Source organism: Macrobrachium nipponense, chromosome 38 (assembly GCF_015104395.2).
Source record: "Macrobrachium nipponense isolate FS-2020 chromosome 38, ASM1510439v2, whole genome shotgun sequence".
NCBI lineage: Eukaryota > Metazoa > Arthropoda > Malacostraca > Decapoda > Palaemonidae > Macrobrachium > Macrobrachium nipponense.
The window spans coordinates 17,662,289-17,688,135 of record NC_061098.1 but is presented as its reverse complement, the minus strand read 5'-3'; the positions used below and the strand labels follow the sequence as shown (position 1 = coordinate 17,688,135).

Genomic DNA, 25,847 nt, shown 5'->3' with positions numbered 1-25,847 from the left:
CTCTAGAAAACTCCTAGTATAGTCTTCAAGATAGTAAAGAATGGGTATATTTAAGTAACACTAGAACAACAAAAAGCAAAAGTGTTCAGTACGTTCTCTCTCAGAGTACAATATTCATCATCCCTGTAGGATGGCAGTAGCATCAGTGCACATCACCTGGAGCACTTTAGGCATTACTAAAGGGTGTTTGCAGTGCCCCTTCAACCCCCAGCTGCACCCAATTATAAATCTTTTACTTTACCTCCATTCCTGTTTCCTTGCTATTCAATACCCTTAATTTACCTCTTGGTGCAACTGCACAGTTTTCTCCCAGGTCCACTTTTTTACCCTTCTTCTGTACTTCCTTTATTTTCTGGATCTCTCAGTCTTGCTGTTCACCCACCCCAATGCCCTCTTTTCATTTTCATGCTCTGAATGACCAGAAGTCCCTTAGTGGTGTGAGATGTTCAGGAGTAGGACTCTGTGCCTAAAAGAAAGACCAGCTGACTGCAGCCATCAGCTTCCTTTTTTGTGGAAACTGGTTCTTCCCTTAATCTTGACAACTTATGGAAGGTGGGCTGAGTAAGGGTGCTGAGGGAATCTTCCACTTCATTTCTTCAAGTGACTGAGATTATGGGTATCCATGTTCCCTCCATGCAAGGTAAAAATAGGTGCTGAACCAAAACTCAATCACATAAAGAGCCAAAAATTCTGTGGACTACGACAAGTAGGAGAGATCACTGCTAAGGATACCTTCCTCCAAGAAGGAATTATCTGAGCAGAACACAGACACCGTTTACATGTAACACTGCATGGAAAAGTTTATTGGTAGGAATGGGTAAATGTTCGGTTCCTGTTGAGAAAAGCAAGATCGTCCATTAAGACTGCATGCATTTTATCTTTTTGGGATTCATTTTATTCGTTGATAATCTACATCACCAAACATAAGACAAAGCAGTTATGCTAAGAAATTTTGTGTGATTAATAGTTTGCAATAATTGTGGACTATTATTTGCCTGTCAGTACTCGAATCTGTGACAGGTTAAAATAATTATACATTTCAAAATCTATAAACCTAAAATTTAAAGTAAAAGACCAGCATCAAATAGTGGCATGGAAAAAATGCAAACGATGGAAATCACTTCAGGGCAAACTAAGGTGAAGACCTAAGAACGTTTTTGTCGCTACACAAAATTGATTTGAAAATTATTCTAGAATCTACTCATTTTGTCCTTGTTCTAATTGATTTCCCATAACAACCCAGATAACCTGCTATGATTTTCACAAAGAAAGGTAGTCAGGACAGGAAACGACAAATAATTGAAACTATAGGATTACTAATTTCCCTTTACAAATTTTAATAAAATAAATTCATGTCCACCATTTGCTACAGAACACTTATAGCAACAAACCTCAAATCTATAAAGGACAAAAGAAATGTACAGAAGGTCTGCTGCATAATAAGTAATGGCCATCAATAAAAACAATGGGTGAAGGTGATCATACCATACATCTGGATGGTCAAATGGGTGCACCAAACAGCTGTCCTTTGACTCAGCCATTTCAGTTGCCTTCTCATGAGCCTCATTCCAGTTGCGCCCGTGGACCTGAGGGTCAGAACATTTGGTATTTGTTTAAAAATTTAATATTCTCATGAAAACAGTGAACAGATTTGGTGATTGAATGTAAGTAGTTTGTAATAGTATTTGTGTAGTGGTTCATAGAAAACAGAGAATCTGCAGTAAGGTATTATCACAGCTTTCATGACCAGATGTTCTTTGCATGTTCTGTAATGGTTACTCTGACAGGTACTTTTTCTGCCTTCATCTTCATTAACATTTTAAGTCAAGCTTCCCTTTTCTCCACTATTATTTGTCTTGCACACTTTTTGCCTAAATTCCCACCTCATCCAGGTCTTCGTCTATGGCCCCCTTTTTATGACTGTCGGTCTTAGTATATGCGATCATCTTGCCACTTCTATTGCCGACTTTCCCTAACAGGACTAAGCAAGCTCTGTCCTAACAAATGGATGAGATTATATACTGCACTTGTACCATTCCAGTTATTCTGGTGTAATCCCTTTGGGGAAGGTGGGGTTGGATATCTAGAGTGGTTCCTTCTTGGTGTCATTGGCAGAGAATCTGACTTTTTAATATTTTCAAAGTCATTATATATATATATATATATATATATATATATATATATATATATATATATATATATAGTTTTTATTCCTATGTGTAAGTGCAACGATGACTTGACAGTTGACAACACCTGTTGATTTGGATGAACCCTCAAAGAGGCTCTTCTTGAAATTAAGGACAAAGGTAGGAAATTTGAATGACACAGAGAGCTCAAAAAGTGAATAGTGCGCAAAGTTTTCATTACTTAATTCCAAAGGAATGGAACATGTCTGATGTGTATGGCATTACTTAGCAATGGTATGCTTTTCATAGAAAAGTTACAAAAAGAAAGAAAGCACAGGAATTCGAGCTATTTCCAGCTTTATAGATAATGAAGTAGAGGTTTCACCTCATACAACTAAATTCTGTTCAGTGTTATAAGATCAACAGGGATTCGTGTTTTATTCAGAAGAGAAATCCAGCAAGAACTGGCAAGTCAGGGAGTGGGTCAAATGAGGAGGCAATGATGATAGCCCTAAATACTACCTTCTGCAGCAATGTTCTTTCACACAAACAAACAAGTAAACAATGTGCCAAGTTTCTTTGGTGCAATATCTAGTTTTCTGTAGAGCGCATATGTTGTATGAAACTCAAGCAAAGCCCATTAAACTGTCAGCAGCAGCCCATGAAACTTTCAGCCATGGCCTGGTGGTGGCCTATGGTGTTAGCAACTATAGTGGTGCCAGATGCACAATCGTGTCTAACTTTAAATAAAATAAAAACTACTGAGCCTAGAGGGCTGCAACTTGGTATGTTTGATGATTGCAGGGTAGATGATCAACATACCATTGCAGCCCTTTAGCCTCAGTGGTTTTTTGAGGGTGGACAGAAAAAGTGCGGATGGACAGACAAATCATCATCTCAATCATTTTCTTTTATGGAAAACTGAAAAACGAGCTAAGCAGCAGCACATGTCAAAAGGGTGCATTCCATCAGCATTTATTGAAACTAAATCTGTCGATCGTTAATACCAAAATTGATAGTTTGTGGAAAATGAAATCTTGTATTTTGGAGGGAGGACTTATAAATGAAAGGATATTAGTATATATTTACCACAACGCTAGCTTTTTCGTCTTTAAGACGAGAAATCATCATCTTGGGCGTGGAACTAGGTAGATAAACTGTAGAAGGAACTCCCATTTGACGAGCAGCATACGCAGAGGCCATACCAGCATTGCCACCAGATGATGAAATAATGTGCTTGCAGCCATTCATAACACCCTGTAAACAATAATATTGAATATTATTATTATACCTATTATATTATTATTCAGATGAAACCTATTCATATGGAACAACCCCTCAGGCACATTGACTTGAAATCAAAAATACAATTGAGTACACAAAGATACTCAAGTTAGCCATGTGAGCCATACCACGGCGCAGTGCCTTAATGGCGTGGTCGGTATGGTGTTAGCGTGCCACCTCGGTGGCTGCGAGTTCGATTCTTGGGCATTCTACTGATGGGTGAGATATGTGTACTTCTGGTGATAGAAGTTTACTCTCGACATGGTTCGGAAGTCACATAAAGACATTAGTCCCGTTGGTGAATAACCACTGGCTCGTCCACGCAACGCAAAAACACCATACGAAAACATACCACAGTGCCAGTAGAGACAACTGGTGGCTGTAGTTAAAATTAAAGAACACAACGTCATAAATCCCAACCAATGGGAACACGGTTTCCCACATGATTGACGAACAGCGTCATTTGTTTAGATATTGTTTTCGGAATGCATATTTTGGCTCGGCTTATGTAGCCAAACTTTTATTTTTGTGGATCACATTTTGAGTTTATTAAAACATACCTGTTAAAAATGAATATTATAGTTCCAATTGACAAGAAATGCCACTATATTGTGTTTGTAGTGTTGCCAAGCATTCATTGCGTAAAATTGAAAATTCTGAATATATGGTATAAAGAGAAATTATTGAATGTATGGTTTTTACGGATGCAGGCTTATTCGGACCTTGACTGAGTCGGACCATTTGCTAGGCTGATTCAGACCCATACTAATAATTTTATATTATAGCAATGTGTATTTCTATATAAGCATTCCGCATCGTTCGTCCCCGCGAATACGAAAGCCACCAGGAATTGGGGCGTCAAATGTATTTCGCCGTGTTTAGTACGACCCCCTGGGGATTAATTACAGTCGTCCGAATAAATATTACTTAAAATTCTTGTTCAGGAGGTAAAACTGCATAAAAAATCGGCCAAGGTCCGAATAAGCCTGTTCCCGTTTTTACATTCGTGACGTAGGTCCTGACGTTTCATGTGACGTCACTGCATCGTCCTTGATGGCTATATTAGATTACAACCGATAAGTGGCTTTCGTGGAAGCATCCTCTTATGGGGAAAAAATCGATATCTATATGCTCTGCAGTCGTGAGTGTTCCCCAAATCTGATTGATTGAAGTACAGGTACAGTATGAATAACCATACCTATGATAACTATACTGTATAGTATTGCATTTTCTTTGCACCAGATTCTGAAATATCCTAGAATTGTTTTCTCCATCACTCAGATTTTATTTATTTAATAAGTCTGACAAATATAATTTACCAAATGACTCTTCATCCTGATACTAATGTTGTAAATTAATGTTCATAAATCGTTAAAGAAAAAAAAAACTTACACAAACCTTTGTGTTACAGCCTCATCAGATATGTGCAAGAGATTTTACAGAGATTCTAGAAACTTTACTTCGAAACATTGCTAAATATTACTTTACAAGGCTATACAATGACTGACTGACCTTCTGTACAAAATTGCCAATGCCTCGAATCTTGAAAGAACCTGATGGCTGCAAATTGTCTAACTTCAGGAGCACAGAGCGTCCACATAACTCAGACAGTCTATCACTTGGAATCAAAGGCGTAACTATGTGGATGGGTTCACTCTTCTTCATTCCATCCATGTTTCAGAGACCTGAGCAAAAAAGAAAAAAACAACAGCTTTATAAAAATGTATGTAACTATCAATAAATAACTTAAACTAGCGCATTTGATATTTACAACATCAAACTTATAATGTATACAACCTCCTCAGCCTATTGATTGCAACAAATAGGTAGCTAACTAATGCTGTTCCATTTATAATATAATGGATAGGTACTACCAATGTTTTAACAGAACATTGACTATATGGTTACTTGCTTTCGGACATTTGGCCGACGGGCACTATGGCTATCATTTTTGAAGTGTGTTTTTCCTTCAGCGAATTTTTTTCACATATTAACTTTATATTTAAGTAACCACAATACAGCAAAGGTATTGTGGTCTGTGTACAGTACATCTAAAATACCCTGGGCCTTTTGGGGAGGAGGAGGTGTTAGTTAACAGGCAATAGGTGCTGGTAGAAAACTACAAAATATCAAGTTTTCACATTTAATTTTTTAGCAAATCCTGAGTCAGGCAAGCTCTTTAAGAGTTTAGACGAGAGCTCTTTGATACCGGTAAACTACCGTGCTTCGTAATATTAATATTAATAATAATAATGTTTCAAAGTTACGCTTTAGCTTAACATCTGGCATAATCACCATCATCAACAACATAAAAACGGATTTGTTGTGTTGGACTTGTTTCATTGTTACCAACACTTCTTGGTGCTACACACGAAATTAAACATTAAAACCAATCAAATTTACCGTGAAATTCAGTCAGGTCTATAAAGACAGAAAGCTAAAGCGTGCTCAGGTCGTTCCTTAGCACCTTATCCTATTAGGCTATGATGCAAAACCATATTAAGTAAGTTATACTAACCTTATATAGAAGAATATGGTTTGTACGAGTGTGTTTATCAAGCGATACGCCAGGCTGTCTGAATGGGAAGCGGTGTTTTCTTCAAGTAAATGCCACGACTAGGCTATCTATATATATGAGCCCTTGTGCTCCATCAAGGTCATATCTTTCAGTACCACTTGTCGACTATCAGGCTCTGCTCAGTGTCAGCAGCTTTTTATAGCGACGTTTAGACGATCGTCATTTTATTCGTCATCGGAGGCAACTAAAAGTTGGTGTCTCGAATAAGTTGTTTTCGAAAAAATATCTCAAACTCTGGGGAAACTCAGCCATGTATCATCGTCGTGAGAAGATTCGACTAAGTAGTATTTAAAAATAAACTCGTTAAAAAACGCGCCGAAGTTTCTCCGTTGTAATCGAGTTTTCTGTACAAAGTATAATGCTGTATGAAACTCAGCTGCGGCCCGTGAAACTTTCAACCACGGACCTGTGGTGGCATGTGTTGTTGGCACTTATACATAGCAGTGCCAGACGCAAGATCATGGTTAACTTTAACCTTAAATAAAATTAAAACTAGTGAGGTCAGTGGGCTGCAATTTGGTATGTTTGATGATTGGAGTGTGGGTGATCAACATACCAATTTGCAGCGCAATCGTTTTTTTTTTTTTCTTTTCTTTTTCTTACAGAAAACTAAAAGGTATTCAGGCGTTTATTGACACCAGTTTTATTGTAAAGCCTCATCGGAAAGATTGTATTTTTTTAATACCACTGTCGCTGTTCGCACCACTTCGATTTAGAGCTAAAATATCTTGTTCGGAGATTTAAGTTTTATTTGCTTGTGTCTGGCTTCGTAATAACAGTTATCGCAGAAGAAATTACAAAGCTTGTTTAACAAGGGAGCCAAACCACTGATGAATAAATTCCAAGGTGAATAGAGTATTCTATGAATAGATTCCTTCGTGACAGGCCACGTCCGTCCTAATAAATTTCACTGGAGACCCTTTAAAAGAATAATAGGTGCATGACAAATGTTTAGATCCATTATTCCAATAACGAGTATGAAATCTCAATACACGAAAAACCTCCTCGGGTCATTTTACAGACTCGGGCGTTACTACCCGCGACAAGTAGACAGTACTAAAGATAAAAATCCAAGGTGACTGCGCCTTGAAAAAAAAAAAAAAAAAAATCAAGTAGTTTATGAGAATAAAGGTGGGGCGGAGCGCAGTAGTTTGAAATTAAGATATGACTATGAGAGCGTAAAGGAGAATATATATATAATGTATGTGCGTTATTATAGGTTGGTTACAAGTTGGGGAAGAGGAGGAAACTCAAACAATTATGTAACTGCCAAAGACTTAAAGGGGCGATTGAAAAATATTCAGAAGGGACTATCACTGACTAAAAGAAGCAAGATTCACAAAATACAGACATTGAAGATAAGAAATACACAGATAGTGACAAGGAAGGGCTTGTCAAGGTAGATAATACTTCTTTGCGCCTACCCGAGTACCCCCATTCCAGCGAACCTTGAACTAACCTACTGTTCGAGGTTAGCTTTTGGTTTGCCACAAAAATAACGTTAGCGTATGTTGCAGGAACGTTAGTCGTCAAACTATCAATTTCAAGATGTTAGGACAACGTTGTTTCAACGTTGTGATAACACTTTACAAATTGTCATTGATGGTATCGATCTGCCCCATTAAATACACACCACAGAATTTGATATATTTCCTGAAAAGGTTGTAATGTTACTTGCTATTGATATTAGCCTTAATATAATACCTACGTTACTGCAACGTTAAACTGACATTGCCTGACAACCTTCTTCCAAGAAGTGGATTTGGGGCTATTCGGCTTGCGTATAAGGTCCACTTTACCATTGAGCATCATTATTTCCGTAAAGAAGCCGCTGACATTGCTCTTATAGGCTCTGATGTCAATCATAAGCTTTTGTTTCAATTAAATCTGATTCAAATTTCCCGCGATAGTAGTTCGATGTTTGGCCACAACGTGTAGCTGGCGCACCGTGTTTATGGCGGGAATTACAACGAGTAGCTGTAGCTGGTGCACCGTGTTTATGGGTTATGGCGGGAATTTTGTTGTTGTTTACAGGTAAGTTATAGTAGGAATATATTTTATTTAGCGTATATTACATGCATTGAGGCCTTTATAAACCAACAACAACAGAAGCCGTGGAAGGGAGACAGCTGCATCCAGCAACATAAGGAGTACCTATATTATCTACGAAGAGTCAAACTTCCAGAAATTGTATATCCATTGGTCACGAACGATCGAATCGGTCCTGAAAAGAGCTCCGAAAATGAGATTCAAAGAACACTTGAAGTACGCAGAAATCGTGCTCTGCTGTATTCATTGGTGATAAGGAAAACTACCCAAAATCGATCCTCTGGTAAACGGCTGAATCAATCGTAAGTAATCATTCAAATCAGGTCTATATTAACGGCTTGTTTCCTATATTGGACGCACTACTGACTGCTGCAGCTGCACTACCTTACCTGTTAAGCTTCAAATCTTCTTTGAATCTCCTCTTCGGAGCTCTTTTCAGGGCCTATTCGATTGTTCGTGACCTACGGATATGCAATTTCTGTTAGATTGACTTCATAGACGTCTATTGCCATATTCAGCTTGTTGAAACCTGAGAACATCTGTTTTTCAGCGAAAACTGATGTATTATTACACGGTTCACGTTGCTAGGCCGTCATTTTCTTGCTGTCACTGATATGCCAGAGGCGGTAAACAAGGGTTTGCGCATGCGCAATTCACAGCCGTACCAATATCTATCGCAATCAGGGATACGGCTGCCGTACCAATATCCAGTTCGTTTTCAATTTGGTTTATTGTTAATATGCTTTGAAAGTCTTCGGAAATTCGTTATCTCCTTTTCACTGAAAATAAGAAAATAACATTTGAGGTGTGGACAAAAAGGCAGGTAGAAGTGTACTGACTATTACAGGTAAAGGAAATTCAAATATACAGTGTGAGGGCGGAAATGTGGTATCCGACTCGCGAGAGAGTAAAAATGAGTCGGCGACAGCAGATTTGTGTTTCTTGTGAGACATAGCTATAACTAAGAATATAAAAGCATACAAAAAATGATCTTATATGATATATACATCGGCGGGAAGCCCGCTGAACGCTCTCTAGGATGGAAGTAAGAAGAACGCGATTGTAGGAATATGTACAAAGAAATTGCGGATACAGCGTTGTCCTTACAAACATAGCTATATCTAAATAGTAGGCTGATTCTGTCCACAAACGAAATCATCAGACAGACAGTCAGTCAGTGTCTCCATTCCATAGGCTATACCTACTAGCATAACAATCTTGTGTGAAAAATATTTTTACCCATAAACATACAGTTACAGGGATATGGAATATGGGGGCTGCAGCCCCCATCTAGGATTGGCTAAGTGTAATGGTAATTGCTTCATAGCAAAGAATTATGAGTTAAAGGAAAGGAAAACTCATCTTCGAGAAGTTCTGCAGCAAGGAGGCATTCGCGCGTGTGTTGGAGGCGCCTGTTCTCATGATGGTTCTAGAACCGGCAGGAGTTTTGTGGAACTTGACAGGCGCCGACGTGACGTGAGGAACGCCGCGATTTCTGATGTAAAACTTCGTCCAGATCCTTCTAAGAAGTTCTATTAATCTTGGGAGTCTGTGACGTTCGTGCTCCGCCTCCCCCGTAGGCCCCGCCCCCAGGTCACCGTATAAATACAACTGACAAAATAGCAGGGATCAGAGATCATCAGTAAGAGCCACAGATCAGATTATCAGTGAGAGCTCAGCAGCAGAGATCAGAGGTCATCCGAGAGAGATAAGAGAAGGTACACTCGACAAGAAAACTGAAGATACAGTTTTCATTAGCTTTCGTTCATCCAATTTCCCATTTGTTTTTACTGAAAAGACATAATATCGCTAAATTTACTCTAGAATATGAAAATATACTATAAATTATATCATATAAGTTAAAACTGCAAAACAAAACCGTTCAGATACTTAAAAACACGATATATGTCCGAAGTAATTGGAATATCTCAGATGAATTCGTTCATAGAGATCTGGTAGATAGAATGTGAATTTCTGATTTCAGTACTATGTATCACGACGACAATAATTACTCGTTTTGCTTCATGAACGGAGATATATTGCCTCATCGTAAGTGGTGAATGCAATTATTTTAGTTTCTACAAACTTATGCTTGTATTCCAAAGGTATTAAAGTTAGCTGACGTCAATGGCACTCAATGTTGCGACGGCTAAGGTAGGTTGAACAAATCTAGTTGCATCCGCAAGAGTGTTTTCTATGATGTGAGGAGGAGCCCTACAACTCCGAGCGGGAGAGCGCAAGTCACTGGATACTGGCTACGTAACGGATTTCACACTTTGATTACTTTGACGTTGACATGGATCGAATGCTAGTTGCTGTTTACAAAGCATGTCAGCTCAAAGATTTTCTGGCTATATGCTCCCATTACAGAGCAGTTCGTAGTAGCCTACAGCCCTACACGACTGCATTTCTTTGCCGCGAGGCTGAAAGATCTTCCACGATATAAAACTTTAATTGCCTGTGCAATATATATTGAGTTATTTGTGGTAATAAATATTTTTTAATTAACACAGCTTTTTTCGTGAATGATTTGTGGATGAAACCCGATTTTCAAAAGTCAAGACTATATCAAGAGAGCAAGAATGTGTCTAACATTTTAACATTTTCCACGTCTTTTTACAATCTTTGAATGCTACGGCAACTGTCGAATGTAATCAAGATTAGGGTAAGAATTTCTTAGAGAATTAACTTGAATATTATGATCCTTCAAATTTTATCTAGCATAGTGCAGCACGACCTTGGCAGTATCATATCGCGCAAGCATAGGCCTATCGATAGAGATACTTAATTCATTATATTTTCTTCTGCATTTCCCCCGTCACAAGTCCGTCACCAGTACTATAATTCTCTCTCTCTCTCTCTCTCTCTCTCTCTCTCTCTCTCTCTCTCTCTCTCTCTCTCCACTTCTAAAACATACTTTAAAAATATATATATTACCACTCAATCTCCCAAAGAAAATATTATGAAATTAAGTAGTAGTTATAAATAGGCCTAAGCTTTCACATGAGCAAATTTTGCTCCTCTCTCTCTCTCTCTCTCTCTCTCTCTCTCTCTCTCTCTCTCCCAGCTTTTAAAACACATTTTGAAAAAATATTATCACTCAATCTCTCAAAGTATATAATGAATTAAGTATCTATAGATAGGCCTATGCATGCTCTCTCTCTCTCTCTCCCCCAACTTTTGAAACATTTGAAAAAATATTATCACTTAATCTCTCAAAGTAAATATAATGAATTAAGTATTTCTATCGATAGGCCTCCGTATTGTTTTTTGCAATACGGAGTCAAGTAGACGACAGAAGTTACAGTTCTCCTTGTGTAAAACCACCACTTCGAGCAAAACTGGTCAGCAAGTAATTTCATTACCCCACTAGCTGTTTCCCCAGGTCACGAATTGTAAGATTTTGCCTTTTTAATGTAAATAGGAGATACTATTCTCTATTTATCTTTGTTAGTAAGCTTGTAAATAAACCTTTGTTGTGTTAGTGTTTCTTTCTATGTTCGTATCCCCAGTTTCAACTGTTGGTGTTGAATTCTTTTTGTTTATTTTCATATCGAACCTGAAGCGGATCTCTAACGGGCCGTAACACTAAGTTAATAGCCTAATCTAGCCAAATCCACTAAACCTAACCTCCTAGCTGGGGGCCTCGCCTCCTTTTTCTTACCTTGCTGGTGATTTGCGATACTCCCATCCCAGCAGTTTTCTTCATTTCTCTTTATGTAAGAAAAAGTAACCATAAATTTCTTAACCTATCGTAGTATATGAAATAGTAAGTTAAAAGTTTTTTTTTATATTATTAGGTTAGATTGAGGCTAGGTTAAGAAATGTTGGGTTAGGTTGTGTTTTTACATAGAGAAAAGTGGAAAAAGAACTGCTGAGGTCATATTTAGTTATGAAAAGTTTCATGTCTTACCATATCTAGTAATATTAATTTTTTCTTCAATTATTAAACATTTACGGACGTGTATTGCGAATAAGTTTCATGTTTTGTTGTGTTTTATAAATATATATATATATATATATATATATATATATATATATATATATATATATATATATGAATAAGGTAAGAGGTGGGTGTGTTTTACTGAATTTCAAGGAAAGAGAGTTAGAAATGAATTTCTGTCGTGAATGTTACCAGAATGTATAAGAAATAGTCAGTAAGTTAAGAGAGGCTTCGAATTATTATAAAATATTGATTAAAGTTGTCACTCACTGCCTAAAAACCAATACTTTTGTTAATGTTCCTGCTATTATAGGCCTAGGCCTATCGCAGACTAGCCTATAATGCTTAACCTAACCTGTCACTGCATATTGAAAGGACAGGAGTCTTCAGACCAGGAGAAAGGTGTTGGCAAAAGAGAAATTAGACCAGCTTCTAGACTTGTTGAGGTCATTGATGAAGAAGTGGTCAACAAGAGGAGACAAACAAGCATTGCAAAGAGAACGCATTTATTTATTTCAGAGGAAATTGGTCTACTTGATGGTCCTACTGCATCACCAAGTACTCAGTCCTCACAAAGATTTGGTCTCTGTTGGCCCTACTACAAGTGTAAGTGTTACATATAATTATGTGGAATGTGTGTTATTCCATCCATATATAAAAACTAAAACTATGTCATTAATTAAAACCTGTGACCCAAGGTGTCAACCGGTGTGCTTGCAGGAGTGTGATCGGAACAGATAAGATAATGTAGGCTAAGCCTTGACGTGTTGTAATAATCAGCGTCCTGGTTTGTAAGTCATCTGTGGTCATCAAATCTATTGTTGTGTGAACTGTTGGCAAAGCTTTCTGCTTGACCTATAACCACAGACCGTCCTACGTGACTTGTAATCTATGTCATCTGTCTGCTCACCTATGATTTGTAAACCAAATTGTATGTCAGACTTCAGTTAGCCTTCTTTGGAGGACCTGACAAACCTTATCCACACTTCACTATGTAAGATAGAAGAATACATCTATTTTTGTACTCTGTGTTTCAAACACCAAAACCTTACATCAGAAAGAAGATACTGAATGAACTTAGAATTATCATCAAGTCCATGATACTCCAACGAGGATGGGAGTCATACCAACTGACCTTAGCGCATCATATCCCAGGTCCTTATCAGACGCAGGCCCAGCCCCTACACAAGTACTACACCTTTAAGAGAGATTGCAAAAGGTATATGCTTGTGTGTTGTCATGGGCTAGAATTAGTGCCGTTTGTTGAGAGCTAATAATGGTTAGAAATATATATACCCATAGAGTGAATATTAGTGTGTAAAAAAAAAGGTAACGGTAACTGCTAAGATATTAAGTAATATTACAAATTCACCTTGAAGAGGATCTACCCTTTCAATTGGGTCTTCATTCACTGACAGCTTGTCAGTTGTCACAACAGTCGCACAAGCCCTACAGGCACCAACAGGATGTCTTCAAGAAGACTTGACTTCGTGAGGAATCCTTTTCCTTTAAAAAGTTATTATTATTATTTTTATTTTATTTATCTTTGTGAGTAAGCAGAGACTATAGGAGGCTTTTTTTTTTCTTCATTGGCCTGTAGGAGTCCACTGCTGAACAAAGGCTCCCCAACTTGTTTCATGCATTGCAGGACTGTGCCAGTTTTTGCCTTGTTTTGCCTGCAAACTTTTGTATTTCATCTCTCAACGTCTTGTCGCCTTTTCCAACTCTCAGTTGCTGTCGTGTCCTATCCCCTAGTTGGGAGCTCCATGGTACAGCTGGGCGACGGAGATCAGAATAAAATAAGATCAGTTTCTAATTTGATGGTTCTCTTATAATTCTAGGTTTATTATGCATTTCAGGTCTTGAAAGTAAAATTGACTAGGTAAAATCTGAGATTGAAGAGGTTAAGAGGGGGTCATCCCAGTTTAAAGATGAAATCTTGGAAGCAGTCAGAGATAGAAATTTTGATGACCCTGAAGAAAATCTAAACTAGCTTTTCCCCACCATTCTGACTTCTGAAGAGGAAATGGAACAGTTTGAAAAAACACCAAAAAAAGCCGTATAGAAAGTCAATGGTAAGCATACATATTTTTTTTTATATGGGTACCCATTTATTCGTTGCACAACATTATTTTGTAGGGTTTAAGACAAAACTAAAACAGGTTGCCAATAGAATTACACCATTCAGAATTACAATGAAGTCAGCATTATAGAGCCTTTAATAACAATGACTAAAGTTTTTCCTTTTGGAAAACTAATATTAGTTTCTGTTAAATTCTGCATGGGATATCGTTTCATGAGTTTTACCAAATACTCTCGAATGTACCTTCATTTTACCTTACCATTACATTGCAAATCGTGGATCTCTGTTTTTTGTAGCCTACCCTAATCATTGTTTCATTTATCTTGTCAGGTTACTGAGCTGGCTTCAGTGTATGCAAATAATGATGAGAAAACAGTGATCCTCTGATGGGTCATGAGACACCTCATGTCAAAAGAAATTGATGGGGGAGTATTCATTCGTTGAAGGGATCAAGAAGAAAGAAAAAAGAAGTCTCCTTGATAATAGACTACATGGATTAATTCGTGGTAAGTATTTATTATTTTATTTATCATTTATTATTAATTGCATTCAAGTTTCAAATAATGTACGTGGTACCTGCATACTTTTAGAGGAGATTATTTAAGATTTAAATATATTTTGGACTATTTGTCCAATAACTACAATGGTCACACTCACCACATTGATCATAACCAAATAGTTTTTCACATTATTCACTCATAAACCTTTTGAACTCCAGACTATTCTTCCACAATTAATACCAAGTCATCTGCATAATGCAACTCCCCAAGCAGCCCGGATCTCTTAAAGTCCTTAAATTGATATCACCTTCATAATCATGACAAACAGGTTACAAGTACTAATACGCTAATATCAGTAATACTATTAATTTGTTACACAATTAATTTAGACATTAAGCTTATGATCATGAATTTAATGTGCTATTCCACATTGGGAGAGGCAGAAGGTGGGTAGAAAACTATAGTTGAACACTGCATCCTAGTCCTAAGCCCAGCAGGACTCCCTTTTACTTACTGAGATGTGTGATTATTGTGTCGGGACATATTATGTGTCAGGGTTGTGTGATTGTTGTTGTGTGGATGTTGGTGTGTGTCTGGGTTGCATGATTGTATTGCCTAATATTGGCTTTATATATTTTCGTATTGTTTTCTTTATACCTTTCCTTTTTCATTATTTATTAATTGTATTTTTTAATTTTGTTTGGTTTTGCTATCCTCACTATTGTTCTCTTCCCATACTTTGTTTATGTATATATAATATATATATAATATATATATATATATATATAGATTATATTTATATATATATATATTATTTTTTTTTTCTTCAAGTGTTGCCATAAGATATCTGCCCAAACAAGATAAGGAAGCAGACATCATGATAGATGACACTATTGCGGCCGTCCTCAAATTTGCACCACATGGGGAAGGAGGGGAGAAGTTTAAGCGAAGGTCAAAACCAAAGGAGTTCGAGGCCTCTCCATCCGCCTCTTTTCTGACACCTAAAATGCTGCATAACCCCATAAACTTTTTTTTACATCCTTGTGACTTGTGCTCCCTCTTCATGAATTCTTGTGTAAATTGATAAGTATCTGTACTACTATACACTGCGTTTTATAAGTTAAGTCATTTTCTTTAATTGGTTACAGTACAGTATAGTGTCCCCATATTTATATTTGTCCAACGCCTGTGGAATAGTTAACTGAGATATTGAAAAATTATGTATTATCCTTGTGGACAGAATTATGAGTAAATTTGTTGATTATATAGTTTAACATCATGGGTATTTCAATTAATTCTTGGTCTTCCTGCCCTCGGAGTGGGAGTAAGGCATCATAGATAATTAGTGATTTTTAGGCTAAGGTGTGCAATAATAAAAAGGTTCTACATGCCATATTCATGTACAAATTGTGTAATTATGATATCTTAGTTATATTTCCATTTCTTTTTATGGAAAAACATTTTAAATAGCTTATGTTCTGAACTGTGTAGAGTGATTCATCATATGTTCTTCCACATGTCCATCCCTTAATCTCAGATACTGTTCCTAACCTATTCATAACTCTTTAGGTTAAACTATCTCCCTTCACATGTTCCCAAGAACTTAAGCTCAATCACATTTGTCAACTTTTTACCCTTCCCGTACAGTCAAACAGTCACTGGCATTCCAAACCTTTCTATTCTTAACTTGTTTATCTTGACACTTTGAAGCTCCCAAAGCTTTTCTGCTCTCCATGGAATATCGATCACCTCCTTCAAAAATATCAGAAACTATTTGAAACCTACAACCCATATTTTCCTTACTATACTTATTATTTACTCCTATCAACAGTCCTCCTCTATTTGTTTACACAATACACATTCAAACTTTTCACCAGTGCCTTCACCCTTTCCTTAAATGTCCCACAGTAATACAATTGAAACTCGGACTAAAGCTATTAAAAATAAAGCACTTGTCTCTTGTCTAATCCCCGTCTTTCTGTGGGGCTAAGTGAGCCTGGTGGCTGGTAGGCCTGGTACACGCATGTAGCGTTCTTGGAAGTCCCTCTACCTGCCATGTAGTTGCCACTCGCTGTTTACTTTTATACTTTGTAGAATAAAATCAGGTAGAACAATTTATTTTATATTTTATTCACCTGCAGGAATGATTTTACTGTATATATATATATATATATATATATATATATATATATTATATATATATATATATATATATAATTACATAGTTGCCAGATAGTTACTGCTTGGTTCGTTGATTGACATCTAACCTTTTGTTAACGTTACCTCAAAGTTAGTTAAGTAACTGAACTAACGTTGCCCCAACGTAAAAAAGAAAAAAAAACACGTTTTAACGTTAGTTTTTAGTTTGTCCCCTAACGTTTGGATAGTAATTTGCAATGGGGGAAGTCTTTATTGTAACAAAAAATCTCTTAGGTTGTCAAAATAAGAGAAGAGAATTTACAGTAAATATACTTGATAACTATCTACAAAGGAATCTCGTGTATTTGGTGCTAATCCTCGTTTGATAAAAATACAGTATATTATAGCAAAATCTCCTTGTCTCCTGTTTGAAATTCATTATATTAATTTGTTGACTGCAAGAAAGCATTAGACAACGTCCACAGAAACTTATGTAATGTCTCGCGGTCATAAGGCATTCCCATCATGAAAAGCTAATTGAAAGAATCCATGAACGGATATCAACACAGTATAAGTAACTTAATCTGAATTCAGAAACCTTTAGATCTGTTAACTAGGGTTCATCTCCACAGAAATGGCTGAGGCTCTTGATTATTGATTTTGACTCCCCAAATGTACACGATATTCTGAAAGTAAGAAGTCTGCTAGTGTAAAAAATAAAGGCTCATATAAGAAATATAAAATTTATAAATTTTGCTTCAGCGTACATGCTCATTTGAGGGAACTGTTCTTCTAAGGGTCCCGTAGTAGCAGTTTCTTTAGTTTACGTTCATCGGTGCTTGAAGATCCTTCTATTTGACGGTCGGGCTGTCAAGTGTCAACCAGATAGAGAGTAAACATGTGTTAGACAGTAGGCGTCACTTTTGCCCGTGATTTCTATGAGTGGATTACGTCGACGAGTATGGAAGTGATATATAGAAAATTTTACGTTTTGTTGTATTAATTTGCTACATGGTAAGATGGTTAATTAAGACTAGCTTGGGGTTTATCTAAGTAATAGAGACGGTGGGTCTCTTTCTTTTGAAATGGCAGTTTTCTATAGTACCTAGGTACCTAGCTAGGTAGCCTATAGCTATTTTGGTTGCTTTATTAACAATTTAACGCTGGGGCTGGGCAGGGTCGGATTTATTAGGGTGTGCAGGGCCCTAGGCTGGTGACTAGACCCCCTCCCCCTCCCCGTCTCATTTATGGGCAAGCAATGAGGGCACTACCTAGCAGCATGGGGTGTTAGGGGTCAGGATTCCGGGATTTATTTTGTAATTGGGTAAATCTACGGTACCTATTTATCGGCGGCGGCCTAGACTATGGCAGTTGCGGTTTTTCTATGCAGTTTTACCTACTGAACAAGAATTTTAAGTAATATTTATTCGGACGACTGTAATTAACCCCCAGGGGCCAGTACTAAACACAGTGAAATACATTGGACGCCCCATCCCTAGGTGGATGTCGTATCCGCGGCTACGTTCCTTGCAGACCGTGCGGAATGGTTCTGTAGAAATTCCTCTAATTGGGCACTGTTAGGATAATAGTGTAAGTATTTTAATTTATATATACTATAGGGTAAAAAACTGCATGGTACAGGGGTGGACCATGTACAATCAATGTGTACAACCCCAAGAAAAGTACATTATAATGCGTCCTGACACCGGAGTAGAGGTCTTTAGCTCCGTTTCTCACCAACAAGAAGTTGCGTCTGATGCCCATCTCCGATGTCAGGACGTTAATGTACTTTTTTTGGGGTTGTACACATTGATCATACATGGTCCACCCCTGTACCATGCGGTTTTTTACCCTATAGGCTAGTATATTTTTTTAGATACGCTACAACCTAGTCATCCCGCCCCCCCAATCCTCCACTGGTGCTGGGATCAAAGCCAGCAGCCCTTTCCCCCTTTCTAGACTCCTAGGTAGTAACTAGCCTAACACTAAAGGTAGATCTAGGGTACTTATCCGCAGTGGCCTAGACTATGGCAGCTGCGGTTTCTATTTGCAGTTTTACCTCCTGAACAGAATTTGGTATTTCTACAGAAGCAATCCGCGGTGGCTTAGACTATGGCAATTGACTGATTCCTATGTTATTTGAGTTACTGTACAAGATTTAAAAGTAATATCCATTCGGCCGGCTGTAACTAAGCAGTAATTGACCTTTGAAAGTTACATAATAGCCGCACCAAACTCAAAGGTATATTAAAGTTTAGTTCCAACCAAACGAAAAAAATATTCCTTACAACCCTTGTAAAGCAACTAAAATAACATAGAAAATGTCAATTGCCATAGTCTAAGTCACCGAAGAACGGTCCTATAGGAAGGTACTAAGTATTCGTTATGGTGAAGGAAATGTAAACACAGCCGCCATGTTTAAATTCCCAACCACCACGGAAGCCATATGTTCACTAAGGGGGGGGTGGGGGGGGGTGTAACGCACAGGGGGTGGGCAGGGTAAGGTGGAAGGTACGAGTTGTTTTGGCAGCACCCCACTGAATAGTAACATACCTTGACGCAACTTTCGGCGAAAGCCTAACACTCACTTTCCTAAAACATAATAATTAAGAATAATGTTTGGACCTTACCTTAAAGGGGTGGAGGGTACAAAGCAGCAGCTGCTTTTAAGAATGCGTTGGAGGCGGGTCTTGGGTTCCTCAAAATGCAGCTTGAAATAAGCAACAGCCAAGTACCCGACGAAGTTATACATTCTCTTCCGTATCTTGGAGTCGACTGAATGGGGGCAAAAGACCTGCTTTCTCAGGAGGCCGTGGTCCTGGCAAAAACCGATTAGTCTATCATAATTACCCGAGTAAAAGGCAGAAAAATCTTTGTAACTCATGTAACAATTGTTGCATGAAGTTGGCAGAGAGTTCCTGGTGAGGGGCTGGGGCGAGCGTGAAGTAGATGCAGCAGTGGATGTCATGGCGGCAGATTCAACAGTGTTGGAGTCCTACAGTTAGGAGGTGGCAGGAGGCCAGACCGTAGAAAACAGGGTAGGAGAGGTGGGGTGGAGTAGTAAAAATGCTTTGATGCGATTGGTTGAGGCCGGGTGGGGCTGAGGTAAATGAACAAGCACTTAACAAGATAAGTTGGCAATGTTAAGGGTAATAAAGTAAATGGGTAGTTAAGGCGAACTAAAAATGTAAATGTGGGATGGATTCAAAAATATGAAATAATACAAATTACATATATAACGGGCCCGGGAGGGGGTGGGGGTGGGATTTAAGTCCTGGGTGGTAAATGTGTAATAGGGCCTATAGTTGTTTTTTTAATAAATACAAAAGACCAAATTAAACATAGGTTAGCATATAACAAAACTAATTAAACTTGTAGGGGATGTTGCCTGACCAGGGGTGGGGTTGGGCCTGCTGTAACCCCCCTTAAAGAACCAAACCAACCTAACATAACCTAACCTAGCAGGGGATGTAACCTTACCTAACCTAATAGGGAATATTGCCTGACCAGGGGGCTTTGCCCCCCATACCCCCCCTTAAAGGCCTAACCTAACCTAGTAAGGAATGTAACCTAACCTAACCTAGTAGGGAACATTGCCTGACCGGGGGGGTACCCCCCCTTAAAGGCCTAACCTAACCTAGTAAGGAACGTAACCTAACCTAACCTAACCTAGTAGGGAAATACTAGGCCTAACCTAACCTAGAAGGAAATGTAACCTAACCAACCTAACCTAACCTAACCTAGTAGGGAATATTCCTGACCTAGGGGGGCTTCGCCCCCCGTACCCCCCCTTAAAGGCCTAACCTAACCTAGTAAGGAATGTAACCTAACCAAACCTAACCTAGTAGGGAACATTGCCTGACAACCTAACCTATACTCTGTTTTCTTTCATCTGTCCATCCGCCTGTGGTGTTTTTGTATGGTAACACTGCGTCCCTGGCTTTAGATAGTTACATTCAGCTTACATTCAACGATCATAATAATTATCCTATTTCGAATATTAACGGTGTAATTCGCATACAGTAAATTATTAAAACACTTTTCAGTTGCAAATGTATGCCCAGATATCCTTTTATTTACCTAAAACTTACAAATAGCGTAACTATCTAAAGCCCGGGACGCAGTGTTACCATACAAAAACACCACAGGCGGATGGACAGATGAAAAAAAACAGAGTATAGTAAGGAACGTAACCTAACCTAACCTAGTAGGGAAATACTAGGCCTAACGTAACCTAGTAAGGAATGTAACCTAACCAACCTAAACCTAACCTAGTAGGGAAAATTGCCTGACCAGGGGGGCTTCGCCCCCCCGTACCCCCCCTTAAAGGCCTAACCTAACCTAGTAAGGAATGTAACCTAACCAACCTCACCTAACCTAACCTAGTAGGGAATATTGCCTGACCAGGGGGGCTTCGCCCCCCCGTACCCCCCCTTAAAGGCCTAACCTAACTAGTAGGGATGTAACCTAACCTAGTAGGGAACATTGCCTGACCAGGGGGCTTCGACCCCCCACGTACCCCCCCTTAAAGGCCTAACCTAAACCTAGTAAGGAACGTAACCTAACCTAACCTAGTAGGGAAATACTAGGCCTAACGTAACCTAGTAAGGAATGTAACCTAACCTAACCTAGTAGGGAATATTGCCTGACCAAAGCCCCCCCGTACCCCCCCTTAAAGGCCTAACCTAACCTAGTAAGGAATGTAACCTAACCAACCTAACCTAACCTAGTAGGGAATATTGCCGACCATGGGGCTTCGCCCCCGTACCCCCCCTTAAAGGCCTAACCTAACCTAGTAAGGAATGTAACCTAACCAAACCTAACGTAGTAGGTAACCAAGTAGGGAATGTAACCTAACCAACCCCCCCCTGGTATCCACCCTTGAAGAACTAACTAACCTAGCCTAACCGGGTAACCCCCTTTAAGGAAGTAAAACTAGTAGGTAAACCAACATATAACAAACTAAACCTAAGGGTATGTTGCCTAACCGGGGGAGGGGATTCGGCCCCCAGTAGGTAAAATGACATATAAACCTAACTGTGATGGGTGTGGAAGTGTTGTAAAATGTTAAAAGTAACCATACATAACTGCATAATAGTGAGGAAAGTGGAAGGGAGGTGTAAATTGTAATGTCTGTAAAACTGTATAATGGAATATATTTAAATGTAGGTTTTATAATAATAATGGCAAACTATATATTTATATGTTATATATTTAAATGTAGGTTTTATAATAATAATGGCAAACTTTAATCTAGGTATTGGTATCGGTGAGAAATACATTGTAAATGGTGTAACGTAAAGAGCCAGTCGTGAATACTGGAAAGGGGAGGGATTGACTTGTGTATAAATGATATAGGGAGTGTGTATGTAATATGCAACGCAATGTGCAATTTCACGTAACAGGTAGGTAGGTAGGTAGGTATCGAAACGTCCTAAAACTGAGTAATATATCAACACGTAGGCATTTTTAGGTGTCTGTCCTCAATTATAACATAATATTTCAAGTTATATATGGTGAAATGATTAGGTGGGGACATTTCAAAACAGTTATTATACAAATACTATGGAAAAAAGGAAAAGGAATAAACACTAGAATTCACATAACATGTTTTAATAACAAATTAGGTAATGCTTTTATGTAACTCAACGTATGGTTCCAGCCAGGGTTCCCAGATGACACCTACTAACAGCCAAAGGTCTACCATGAAACCAGCCAAAATCCCTCCAAATGGAAATCCAAACCAACCCAAATAACCGGCAAATATATGTGCGTTATATTTATCTTTATAAAGTGCAATATTTTTTATGCATATAATATACCTTGTATAGCGGCATCATAGTTTTAGTTAGATAATATAAACTAATATAAGAATACAGGAAAAAAAAACGAGAATGAATTGAAATTTGAAATGAGGCTCGTTCTCTGAGAATCCGGCAGCCTGTGTGGTCATCTGGTGTGTGTGTGATTTTTATTTTAATTCCATCTACATATTTTGCTTAAATGTTACCAAGTTTTTACTGAAAACCTATTGAAATTCCCCAGATTTTCCTGAAAACCTTCAAAAATTCCCAATCTGGGGAGAGATTCCTCAAACGTGGGATCAGTGTTTAGCTCAAATAGAAAGTGTTTGAAAACCAGCCAAAATACCACTAACCAGCCAAAGTGAAGTTTTTACCCACCAAATTAGGAAAAAAAGCCAAATTTGGTTTGGTGAGAAACTGCCAAATCTGGGAACCCTGTTACCACCCAATCCTTCACTCAGTCCGGTAGCAATGTAGGGGTCATACTGTAACGTGTTTGGCTAAATACATATATCCCTCCCGTAAACCCTCATTTCTTTCCTCACTAAGAAGTCTGAGTTTAGGCCAAAAGCTCCCTTACAGTTAGCGCATGCGCAGTAGCATTAGCGCATGCGTAGTAGGATTCAGTGTTGTGGTAGTAGTAGTAGTAGACGAATATGGATGTGGAACGGCTCCACTATCGCTAGTTTTGTTAGTTTTATTTCTTATTTCCGCCTGTATTTCGTGTTTTTAAAAGTGATAAATGTGGGAAATACCACAATAACACGGCAAAATCTCCCCCAAGAAGTGGTTTCTCCCCCCCCACCCCACCCAAAACCCCGGTTCCCACTAGGGGTCCCCCCCCCCCCCCTTACCGTAGGATAGAGTTGGGGTTTTGTCCCCACCCAAAACCCCGGTTCCCAATGGGAATCCCCTTTACCGTAGGATAGAGTTGGGGTTTTGTCCCCACCCAAAACCCCGGTTCCCAATGGGAATCCCCTTTACCGTAGGATAGAGTTCAAAGGTAAATTAGAGTCGTCCGAATAAATATTACTTCAAATTCTTGTTCAGGAGGTAAAACTGCATAGAAAAACCGCAACTGCCATACTCTGGGCCGCCGCAGATAGGTACACTAGATCTACCAAGAATTTTAAGTAATATTTATTCGGACGACTGTAATTAACCCCCCAGGGTCCAGTACTAAACACGGCGAAATACATTGGACAGCCCAATCCCTAGTGGATGTCGTATCCGCGGTTACGTTCCTTCAGTCCGCGTGGACTGCTTCTGTAGAAATACCACACTAAACATTGGAAAGGCTCATGTGAGGAAGTTGAAGTGCCTTTGGTTGGTATAGCATAGGCTAAATAACCTAGTGGACATCCATCCCAAAACGCGGCCCGTTCTTGTAAAAGCACTTAAGCACTTGAATTATGCTATTAGCCTATTTCATAATTTAGGAGAATCTTTTATTTTGAGAGTAGTAAAGAGGTTAGTTTGCCTGGGTGGGTCACAACTCTTGACTGATGCTCATGGCAGTGAATTAAATTACTTTTTCGGGATGGAGGCCGCTATGTCGCCGCTTAGTCATTTGCCCTAGGCCTTTATATTTTGAAAAGTAGCCCATGTGGTTTCTTAACTTTTAACGGGCAGGATAAAATCTGATACAAGGCCAGCTACAGTCATGCATCCTATCATGTGCCACATATAGTGCACTTAGCATAGGCATTAGCCTAGTATGTAAGATTTTGTTAATTCTAGGCAATAACTCATATGTGGGATTGAAATTAGATAGGTAGGGTTAACAACTGCGTGAACTGGCCAACTCACTGACTACCACGGCTAGGCCACCCTCCGAAAAAGTACTGTTAACACGTCCTGACACCGGAGATGGTCATCAGTCATGAGTTGTTGGTGGTGAGAGGAGGAGCTCAAGACCTCTTACTCTCCTTACGAAGTAAGTATTTTCTCCAAAGTTAGAAATTAAGGCCATATTTTAGATTTAAACTAAGGGTAATGAAAAGGGTGGCCAACGCAGTGCCCACAACTCCAAAACGCTTTCGAAGTTTTTACTTCCGATTAAAAAAATTTAGAAGATTGACACCACCTTGATGTTTGCAGAGTCGGTTGTGTCAACAAACTTCCCATTTCATGTGCTAAATCTGCACACCACTTGTACCCATAGACGCTGGATCCGCTCACTACTTGTACCCATAGACGCTGGGGCACTTTCATCACAATCGTAACCCCGACCTCGTACTAGCACCTATTTGTACTTATTCAAGGGGACTACAGCATTCTTTGCGGCGTTTTGCGCTCTTCAATTGTTTATCAGTGTTGTCAACTGGTATGTGTTTACCCTTCAAACTGGTATAACTTACACAAAACCGGAGAAATAAGTGAAATTAGCGTATATATTTGTAGTATATATACAAACTACAGCAATTTTATCATTACTGCATTACTATGACAACTAGAATTCATGGAAACATTTTGTAAATGCATTGGTGTATGTGTGGCGCTCCACTATATTGGCAATGGTGTCATTTTTCCTCTCATCATCTGCTTGTAAGTATACATTTGAAGTATTTTTAATTTTTCGTGGTAAATTAGGTTACAAAAAAGGGATAATAGACATGAATTAAACATTTTGAAGTAAAGTTAAACTAAATAATGAGTAAAATAAACAATCAGTTGTCATCTGCTGCTCGTAACTGTTTGCGGAGTGAGTACTTAGGAACCAGGAACAGCAACGTGGTTGAAGTGCAATGTGGAGTGAATTAAGACCAAAATGTGTATAATTACAATCAGATAAGCACTGTGGAGTTTGTTGTGATGGCAGTAAGGATAAAACCACCAATTACAAGGTAAAAATGAATTTAGTTCAAACCATAACCCCAGGAATAAAAAGTTTCATACTTTTAACTAATATAGGCAACAAAATGTTGTTTTTACACATGCAACTTACCCGACAGATATATACTTAGCTAATGTCTCTGACGTCCGACAGAATTCAAAACTCGCGGCACACGCTACAGGTAGGTCAGGTGATCACCCCCTACCGCCGCTTGGTGGCGGTAATAGGAATCATTCCCGTTTTCTGACAGATTTTCTCTGTCGCCGGTGCTAACAACAACTTTGTTGGTAGCTCCTGCATAGAATTTCTTGCTTGCTTCGCCGAGGATTATTTGGGAAGTATTTGATCTTTGGTTGTTGGCATACGCTGTTTTTTGGATTTGGTTTGATAATATGTGTGATTTAACACCTGGAACTCTGTTTAGAGTATGTATAAATGAGGGATGCAAGGTGAGGTTGCCTAAGGCTACTTTGGACCCTCACACTGTTTGTGTAAAATGTAG

General features: G+C 38.6%; 1 protein-coding gene and 2 long non-coding RNA genes across 10 annotated transcripts in view; 2 read left to right on the top strand and 1 right to left on the bottom strand.

Annotated features, from left to right (window-relative positions):
- Positions 1-1,485: 1,485 nt before the first annotated feature.
- On the bottom strand, positions 1,486-24,737 carry LOC135209680 (L-serine dehydratase/L-threonine deaminase-like; the record flags this gene model as incomplete). 5 transcript variants are annotated; one of them, XM_064242427.1, is given in 4 exon segments in its annotated part: positions 1,486-1,586; positions 3,216-3,383; positions 4,923-5,095; positions 24,596-24,737. In XM_064242427.1, coding segments are annotated over 3 exon segments (431 nt in total), but the record flags the coding sequence as incomplete, so codon positions are not given.
- On the top strand, positions 7,926-16,684 carry LOC135209681 (uncharacterized). 4 transcript variants are annotated; one of them, XR_010313395.1, is made up of 4 exons: positions 7,926-8,022; positions 13,843-14,058; positions 14,397-14,572; positions 15,398-16,684. It is a non-coding gene; the product is annotated as an uncharacterized LOC135209681 (long non-coding RNA). The 4 variants fall into 4 exon arrangements; XR_010313396.1 differs by lacking the exon at positions 7,926-8,022 and adding an exon at positions 8,193-8,339; XR_010313398.1 differs by lacking the exon at positions 7,926-8,022 and adding an exon at positions 8,748-8,884.
- LOC135209682 (uncharacterized) overlaps positions 17,549-25,847 on the top strand; it is a 73,875-nt gene continuing 65,576 nt past the window's right edge. Inside the window, exon 1 of the long non-coding RNA XR_010313399.1 lies at positions 17,549-17,719. This is a non-coding gene — a long non-coding RNA (uncharacterized LOC135209682). The remainder of the gene's footprint in view (positions 17,720-25,847) is intronic.